At 40.7% G+C, this 9,767-nt stretch overlaps 1 protein-coding gene across 3 annotated transcripts in view; it reads left to right on the top strand.

The window, feature by feature from the left end:
• Window positions 1–8,450, top strand: part of MIOS (missing oocyte, meiosis regulator, homolog (Drosophila)) — a 15,232-nt gene extending 6,782 nt beyond the window's left edge. For all 3 annotated transcript variants that reach the window (XM_015410954.1, XM_015410955.1, XM_015410956.1), the window contains 6 exons: window positions 718–783; window positions 1,833–1,991; window positions 3,836–3,988; window positions 5,054–5,258; window positions 5,507–5,636; window positions 5,892–8,450. In XM_015410954.1, coding sequence (XP_015266440.1) covers window positions 718–783; window positions 1,833–1,991; window positions 3,836–3,988; window positions 5,054–5,258; window positions 5,507–5,636; window positions 5,892–5,988 — 810 coding nt within the window. In that variant the 3' untranslated portion in view covers window positions 5,989–8,450. The remainder of the gene's footprint in view (window positions 1–717; window positions 784–1,832; window positions 1,992–3,835; window positions 3,989–5,053; window positions 5,259–5,506; window positions 5,637–5,891) is intronic.
• Window positions 8,451–9,767: the final 1,317 nt, after the last annotated feature.

The following is a 9,767-nucleotide window of genomic DNA, read 5'->3' on the forward strand; positions in this document are numbered from 1 at the left end:
CTTGACCCACTGTGGTCAGTGCGTTAAAAAAAACTGTGTCCCAGGCAGCAATTTGACTTCCTGAGCATTGTTCAGAAAACAGTATGTGGGGTTCAGTATCCCCCAAACCTTCTCTTGTGCAAATGGAAGGCATTTCTGTTCAGCCAAGCAAAGGTTCTGCAGTTTCCTCACATTTACACCACCATCCCCATTGTAGACTTCCAGGCTGCATCTTGCTCTATTTCTGAGGGTTCCTTGACCTTCAGGAGAACTTTGGGGGGTAGGGAAGTGGAAGGCTGCAACAGGAAGGGAAGGTAGGAAACAATAAGTTTCACTGATGGAACTCCACTCATGGTTTATAGGATCCAGTGCATTATAGGAACCACCTACTGTGGTCACAAGAGCTTCCTTTTGGTAAATGTAAGGGCTTGTGTAATTTAGCAGGATTTGGGGATGGAGTTTTTGGTTCTTATTTGGTACCCTTTTATCCCACCAGTTACCTTAGGGCAGCATACAAAGTCCCCCCCTCCTCCATATTATCCTCACTACAATCCTGTGAGGTAGACTAGGCAGAGAGAGTGTGTGACTGGCCCAAGGTCAACTAGCAAGCTTTCATGGGAGAGTGGAAGGCTGAACTTGGATCCTTATCCAGTGCTATGACCACCACACAACACTGGCTCTCTCTTATGAGCAATAACTGTTGTTTGGCTAATGCTAGCATATTTTGTATTCTTTCAGTATGAAAGCAACGTAGCTGTACGAGACAGAGTGGCATTTGCTTGTAAATTCCTCACTGATGCTCAGGTAACACCCTCAGGTTTACTATTATTTTTTCCATATTTGGTCTAGATTCTTTCCAGAAAATAATGGTATGTGTCCTGTCCCACGCCTGCTGCGGCTTAGCCAATGCCTTCTAGGTATGAGTCAATGCACAACCCCTGACGAAGGCTTAAATTATCTTTATTTAACTCCACATGCATTCAGAAGATCATTTACTCACAATCAGGCTGATAGCTGGGTAGAAAGTTACATGCTTGTGATCTAAGTCAATGTGTGTGGCCATGGTGAGAAAGATGAGATTCCCCTTCTTCGAGGTAAGGATAGACAAAAGAAGCAGGAAAAGAGCAATAAAACTCCTATCTTTACACCTCTGAGCTCAGGAAATTACCCTAATGAGCCAGTCAGAGGGAAGCTGCTGGGACCCCTAACTGAGAACTACAATTCCCAGGTGCAACTAGTCTTAAAGATACACAGCGGTTTTACCATACTACTACTGCCTACAGTTAACACTTACTGGAGGCAGCACAGTATGAAGGCCACAACCATCCATGCCTGTTGTTCTCTTGGGACAGGGAGGAAAGAGGGATTTGCGGGCACTCCTTCCCCATTACAAAATCAAACAAAGGGCTCACTTTACTGTTTTGAATAGCCTTTTGCACAAGTCTGTAAACAGGCACTTGCTTGTGGCAAGGATAACTGCCTCTCAGTGACTGAGTGGGGAAGTGCTTATTAAGAGCACTCTCCATTTGGATCCTGTTAGGCCCCTGAAGCTGCATAACAGAGAAACCCACAGCGTGTGCAGGGACTGGCAGACTAGTTAAAGAAGCATCTTTGTGGACCTGTTCGCAAAACGGCCTTTATAGCATAATGTGGAATCTGGTGCTATGTTTCCTGCTGGAAATATGATGGACAATCTTTTTTTTGTCGTTCCTGCAAAATATTGATTATGTGATGCTGTAACCTGAGGCTCTTGATGTTGTAACGGAGCTCTCCTGCTTAGCTGCTCCACATTTACAGATGGGGCGGGGAGGCGCATTCCCATTTTTGGTCAGCTTCTTCTTTTGCTTCCGTAGTTGAATAGATTCCTTGAAAAGCTAACGAGTGAAATGAAAGAAGCTGGGAACCTAGAAGGAATACTCCTGACGGGACTAACAAAGGATGGGGTGGATTTAATGGAAAGTTACGTTGACAGAACAGGAGATGTTCAGACAGCAAGCTATTGCATGTTACAGGTTTGTATTTCTCTCTGAAATAAATCCAAATCATAACTTTTGTAACAATTCCACACTCATTTTTATTAGCCTGTGCTATGCACATTTCCCAGATTTATACTTCCTTAGACTGACTGCCATGTTTGATTAGATGGGGGTTGGTTTTCTTGACAGAACACTTTGTCTCTTTCCAAGTGTTTTGAAATGCACCTTTCCTTTGTAATGCCTGTGGCCGTGTCAGAAGATAATCGTAGTGCACAAAATACATGTCATTCGTTGATGGCCATAGCCCTAGACTTGGCTCTTCTCTTATTCCCTTGTTATTATATGCAGATGACATGGTTCTTTTGTCTACTTCTCATGTTGGATTGAACCGTTGCCATTAATATTGTGCGATTAACAGATTGGAGTTGAATTATGAAAAATCAAAGGTATTAGTCGTTCCCTATTCCCGAAAATCTTATAAGTGGATTATTAATGGCAACAGACTTGAACAGGTTAAGCACTTCAAATATCTGGGCATCTATTTCCAATCTAATGCTACTTGGACCTACCATCACAGAATGGCTATTAATGTAGCATAAGTTAGTGTTTCTTGCTTTTATTTTTCTGTTTTGAGGTAACCAGTATGTGCCAGCTGCACTTAAAGCCTTCAAGGCTAAACTGGAGCTCAGATACTATATGGGGTACCTCTCTGGATTGATGCAGTGGACGTTTCAGTAGAACGTGTGCACTCTACCTTTCTACGAAAGATCATGGGGGTACCCCGTGTGTGTTCCATATGCCGCTTTATGTTTGGAGTGCGGTCAGAATTTGTTGGCTACTAAGGCATGGATCCACACTATTAAATTTTGGTTACGACTCCATTTCAACTCTGACCCCTTCAGTTATAGGTACCAACTACTTACTGAATCTGTTAATTCCACCTGGCTATCTTACATCAAAGCCAAAATAAGTTCCCTGAATTTATCTCTAGAATCCTTATTTATGCTTTCTGAGTCTCAGCCCTTTTTAAAAATAAAATCTAGTTTATTGGGATCAGAGCTACAAACTCTTTATAGCCTGGCTAACAGAACCTGTTCTCCCTTAAATTTGGGGATTGTTCCTAATGCAAACCTTCCAGCAGTATACCTCTATCAATTCATAGCTCCAAATTTGTGTAGAGCCATATCCTTGGCTAGATTTAATGTTCTTCCTTCAGCTATCTTATCTGGTAGATTTCAAGGGATTCCCTATCCTAGTAGGTATTGTCCTTGTATGAAGGACTGTGTTGAAACTGTTGGCCATGTTCACCTCCAGTGCCCTCTCTATCTGGCGTCCCATCGGGATCTTCTATATCCCATACTAGCCTAATTTTTAGAGACCCGATGATTTTAAGCTCCTTTTCGTGCTTGATAATCCAGATACAGAAATAACTGAAATAGTAGCAAAGTTTCTTTGCAGTGCCATGGTGTCATGGCCAGTAAGTGATACTATTAATTAGGTTTTACTATGATGCTACTCTTATTATGAAGTTACTCTGCAATTCTAATTTTACTATGCACGGTTTTGTATTTAGATTACTGTATCTTCATGTATATGCCAATAAAAGACTTTGGATGGCTATAACAAACAGAATCCTTGTTGTTAAAAACTTAACCCCACTCCTTATTTTTGTTCTGTCAGCAACAGTGGCAGAATTCTTCCAGTACTATCATAAGCATGTTTGCTCAGAAGTAAAGCCTAGTGAGTTCAGGGAGATTTACTCCCTAGTAAGTGTGTTTGGGGTTATAGCCTTAATCTACACTTTCATCAGAATCCTGTTAATGAATATTCATGTTGCTTATCTGTGTACATTTTATTAGCTGATGTGTGCCTGTTTTCAGGGTTCTCCCTCTGAAGTGCTTAAAGACGAGCGGGTTCAATATTGGATTGAAAACTACAGGAACCTCTTGGATGCATGGAGATTTTGGCACAAACGAGCAGAATTTGACATCCACAGGAGTAAACTGGATCCCAGCTCAAAACCTTTAGCACAGGTAAACAAAACTGATTGCCCTGAATAGGACCAATTAACACACATAAAATGGTATATATTGACTAAGATATTGAGTATTCTAATTGTAAGTAGGCTGTCCCTCGTAAAAGTAACATTACAGAAAATAGGACTTGTCCACCTCTTGTGTTCTTTGCTCTAATAAATGCTTGACATTGTTGAATTGTGGCGAGAGGGAGTCATTGTTGCCCAAGGTAGCATTCCTGGCCGAGAGATAGAGAGGATGTTGCAGTAGCCTCTTGATGTAAGAAGGAAATCCAGCTCTTTCCTCCACTGCTGATGTCATGTAAAGCCACTGTGTTGGATCCAGCCTGCTTTTTTGCTCAGTCTTGCTTAAATCCCCTCCTTATTACAGCTGGGGATCAACCGTGGTTATGCTGAGGACTGTCCATGCAGGTCTCATGATCCCCAGCACAGCATTAGAGTAAAAGTCAGATCTAGCTGCTTGGATCCATGTTCAAATGGAAGGGCTAAGAAGATCGCCTTTCTAATAAAGAAATGTCCTTTCTGTCCTTTCATTTTTTATTTATTTAAAATATTTATATCCTTACCTTTCTCCTGAACATCTGAGGAGCCATGGCTAGAAGTATGCTACATTTTCTCAGCAATTATAGAAGTTAGAATCATTCTAAAAGCATTCCCAGCAATTGTGAGACCTAGAAGCACTCCAAAATAAGTTAACACCATAGATTCCCCATCCCCAAAACTCCAGTTGTAACAAGACATGAATCTGTTGCTACTGCCTAGGACGAACCGTGAGCTTTCCATTTGAATGCTATGCTCCTTTTCAAACAGGTATTGTCCATTGCACCAACTTCTAGATGGTAAAGTGGTTACAAGGAGGGGAGAGCAGTTGCATTCTTCCTATTCTTCTCTCAGCCTTCTGAAAATAATCTTCTCTCCTGAAGGGTCTCATATGTGATTTCCTAGAGGGTCATTGCTCCTTCTAGAATGTATTGTGCTAGTCCATCAACAAATCTGCAGTGAGTAAACTGCGTCTTGTTATTTAAAAATCATGTCCCTTCTATATATTTTTCTATTTGCAAAGGTGTTTGTAAGCTGCAATTTTTGTGGAAAATCAATCTCCTACAGCTGCTCAGCCATTCCACATCAGGGCCGAGGTTTTAGTCAGTATGGTGTCAGTGGATCTCCAACCAAATCCAAGGTCACAAGTTGTCCTGGTTGCCGCAAGCCCCTCCCTCGCTGTGCACTTTGTCTAATAAATATGGGAACTCCAGTTTCCAGCTGCCCAGGTATGGCTCCAGTTTTGATCAGTTTCTCTGTGTTAGTTCATAGGATTGTAGCATTGATGTACATACATTTGAATAATTTTTTTTTAATTTGGGGGAAATTGCACAATTATTTTTAGCTTCAGGAACTAGATGAGATGTTGACTACCAGGTTACTTTCCCATCCCCAAACTCAGTTACTGCTCATTTTAAATAGCCATTTTTAATTACTATGGAAGCAAATGACCAGAATATTTTTTTCTCATGCGCAGGAGGGTCCAAGTCAGATGAAAAGGTGGATCTCAGCAAAGACAAAAAACTAGCTCAGTTCAACAACTGGTTTACTTGGTGCCACAACTGCAGGCATGGTGGTCATGCTGGACACATGCTGAGTTGGTTCAGGTAAAGTAGTTGAATTAATGTGTCACATAATCTTGCTCTCTCCATGGTTTCTTGGATTTGTAGATCAGCACCTCCCACCAAAAGACTCATTCTGCAACAAGCAAGAGTACAATAGCTTTGAGAACAGGTCCAAATTGTTTGCTTTATTATCCTTGTTTTATTGTTAGTGAGCATTTATATCTCACCTTTGCTGTTCTGAACAGTTTCTGAGATGTGGTTGATTCTTTAAAAAAATTATGCCGATTTCTTTCCCAGGGATCATACCGAATGCCCTGTCTCGGCATGTTCATGTAAATGTATGCAGCTGGATACAACCGGGAATCTCATCCCAGCAGAGATGGTCCAGCCATAAAACATCATAGCTTGAACAAGGACCTTCAGAACAGGGGGCTCTCCCTAACAGACGTCCTTCACAGCCAAAACACGTACCTCAGAATGAGTCACTCATGACTTGCCCGTAATAGAAAAATAAATCATTCTATCACATCAGCAATTTGATGTGTGGATGGTTTTGATGTGCTTTGCATAGCCAGGTATTGCTGGACTTGAGTCTTCATGTGTGTCATGTGGACGCTGTTCAGCGGGTTGTGAAGCAATTCATTTCACAAGCATTTATAGAAGCTTCACTGAAATTCGAAGCAGTCTGCAGGAAGATTTTCAGCATTATGCTGTCCAGACCTTGAACCTTCCATCTGCAATGAACCAGCATCATATTACTGTATTTCATGAACTTTCGAAAGACAGTGCCCAAGTTATGCTGCTGATTTATTATATTCAGGTAATACTGCCACTTTTTTCTTAGCGGAGACAAACTGCAGTGCTGTTCTGTGACACTGCAGTGATACTCTTCAGGTGAATCAAAGTCTCTTTCAGTCTGCATGAGTAAATAGTAAGGTTCCATTTTCAATATAATATGCTTCTGGGGAGCATCCACCATTTTTACGTAAGTAGCATTAACAAGTTTCAGATAAGTTGTTAGAGACACGAATGTCAGCTGCATAAAACCGTAGCCAACCAATGCTGGACAAAATAGCTAGCATTTGAAAAAGCAGGAATTGACTACACACCTAAAATGTGTTGCAGTATTAATGGTACCCACCCCACATCTTACATTGGGACAAAATGGTATGCTTTTGGTTTAGAAAACGGCAGTAAATATACAATTTAGATGAGTGAGCTAGTTCAATAAAGGTTAACTTACATTGTTCAAATAATACTGGATGTCCCCTGCCATGATGGCTGTTAGTGCCAAACGTTGGCTTGGATCCCTTCTAGAATTTCTGGAGTACAGGGTTATTTTTTTGACTCCCCTTTAGCATTACAGCCCAAAATGCTGCTTTTGTGGCACAGAGGAACCACAAAGGAATTGCTGGAGGTGGGGAGGGTGAATAATAGAGAGCCTGTGGAAGTTCCAAGTGAGATCTCAGCTGTTACTAGATTTCCCCCTGAACAAGATATTTGATTTGTTAAAGTATGTGACAATTACAGGAGCTTTTGGGGTGGGGGAATATGTCTATTTATTTTAAAAACTATGTAGAAAAAAAGTACACAGAGAAAACATTAAGCATATAATGATACACTGCTATAATCAGTATAGATTTACGTTGCAACTCAGTTTATAGATTTCTTTGGTTAATTGGCAGCAAGACCAAAACATGCCACTCAGAGTTGCAATACATCCCTAGAAAGCTAAACTTCCTGTTTGTTTCCAATGCAATTTTGTAATTAGAGTTTTATAGTTGCCTACTTGACAATCCTACACAGTAGTTTGAAATAGACAAGCCTGGGTGCATATGGTGGTCTGTACATCTACCAATGGATTTCCTGCTCTTTCCCACTGCAGTCCCTGCACACACTCAGCCTCTCCTGAGGGTTTGGAGATTTCTTAGAAATGTGGGCAACCCAGCTGGGGAAGGGGAAATCAAAGCAGTAGATCCCTCCCTCTTCTCCCATACATGAACAGATGTGCCTTCCTTTTGCACACTTGGCACTTTGGAGCCAAGCCACCATATCTGTACACACAGCACTGAAAAGGGAAAAAACAAATCCTTCACAGAAGTGAAAACCATTATTTATTTCTATGTATGCAGTTGTGCTGGTGGGCTTTATTATATTGCTTTGGTCAAAGGCCACTTCCAATCAGAATTGCATTTTTGTTATTGAATCTGTAATGAGGTATGCATCACAGTACCCAAACTGTTACTCTGACCTTTTTGTAATGTTGACAAAAGATGAACATTTGCTTTAACAATCTAGAATCTAAAGTATAAGAACAATTTGTAGATTTGATTTTGTTTGTCGTATATGAAGTATTAAGAGAGCATGGATATTAATGTCTTCTTCCCATCAATAAGATTTTTTAAAATGTGTACGTATGAATTATTACTAACTTGGAAGTCTAAAAGCAGTATTTTTGTAAAATAACTGTATTTTATGACTTTTTGAAAAGGCTAGTAAATAAAGACAACCTGGTTCTTGTGGGATTCCTTTGCATCATTTCATTCAACACCTTGTGTCCTTGGAAGAACTGTACTATTTATGTATTTCTATCCCACTTTTTTCCCTATTGGGAGTTTGTAAGGAAAGCAAAAATAAAGTTTTGACAAACAAAACTGTGTGCAGCCCCTGCGCTGATGCCTGGATCCACTGGGACAACTCCGTCAGGGCTACAGTCTGCAAGTCACTAGTCAAGACCTTAAGATCACACCTCTTAGCCAACTAATTGCAACATAAGGGAAACAGAAGTTCAGTCCAGATCTTATGCAGCTGGGAATCATGTTCCCAAGATTCCTCTTTCCTGTAAAGAAGAGTTGGTTTTATACCTCACTCTCCACTACCCAAAGGAGTTTCAGAGCGGCTCACAATCACCTTCCCCTTCTCTCCCCACAACAGACACCCTCTGAGGTAGGTGGGCCTGAGAGATTTCTGAGAGAACTGTGATCTAACCCAAGGCCACCCAGCTGGCTTCATGTGGAGGAGTGGGGAATCAAACCTAGTTCTCCAGATTGCAGTCCACTGCTCTTAACTACTACACCAAGCTGGCTCTCCTAGAACCTCTTAGCCATTGGTCTGAAGATGCCTTTACAGACAGGTTCTGTTTAAGAACCTAAGCCCTTAACATCTGGCCTTAACAATCTTTTAGGGATAGGAGGCTGGCCCATCACATGGTGGTTCAGACTGCCATAGCACTTTCATCCCAGATCTTAAATGTCTTCAAGAGAAGCTTAATATGGAGAAAGGGGTTGTTGAAGGCATGCCAGAGATGTAAGCAATATTACTTGGTAAATAGCATCCCATTAGGCCTCTTAAATGTGTAGGACATTTTTTCCTTCCAGGTTGTTGCAATCCTAGGGAAGGAACACCAAGAAGGTCCCCACGAGGACCAACTGTGTGAAGACAATGGACTACTACCTCCATCCACCTCTTTGCCTCTTGTACCTGGCCTACCCTCTTTGCTAGAAAAGCTGGCCTCTTAGGAGGAAAGAGCCGTTGAAGAGACAAAAAGGAAATGCTGACTAGCCAAATGGGATCCTTTTTCCCAAGCCACAATCTCTGCTTTCAATTAGTGTTTATAAGCTATGCTGTATATGCATTAACTCTGGCTTATGTTAAATTGTTGAGCATTTAGGTAGATGTATTTTTGCAATCAATTCTGAGGATCTTAAATCACTTTAGCTTAAATCACTCCTTCCTCTAAATTGTATTTTTTAATACTTGTCCTGATTAAGCTCGCCAAATGTGATTATTCATATAGTTTCACCGTACTGTTAATAATCCACTTGCACCATATTTTATAGATTCAGGAGGGTATCTGAAGAAGTGCATGCACATGAAAGCTAATACTCAGAATTAAATGTTGGTTTTAAAAGTGCCACTGGACTTAAACATTCTACCATATTTTATAATGTGCTGTAACTGCAGTACAAGCCAACCCTGAATAATGCAATATCAACTAACAGAAGAAAAGTTTAGTAAGAGAAAGTTTTCAAAAAAATTGTTAACTTCTTTACTTTTGTAGTTCTTCACTTCTGTAGTAATCCTAACTTTTCAATAGTCACGTTATTTTTTTACATACTATTTGAGACATTCTCCCAAAGAGTCTTAAACTAAAACTAATTCCTGTTGCAGTAA

Source organism: Gekko japonicus, unplaced genomic scaffold (assembly GCF_001447785.1).
Source record: "Gekko japonicus isolate JY-2015 unplaced genomic scaffold, Gekko_japonicus_V1.1 scaffold231, whole genome shotgun sequence".
Classification (NCBI taxonomy): domain Eukaryota; kingdom Metazoa; phylum Chordata; class Lepidosauria; order Squamata; family Gekkonidae; genus Gekko; species Gekko japonicus.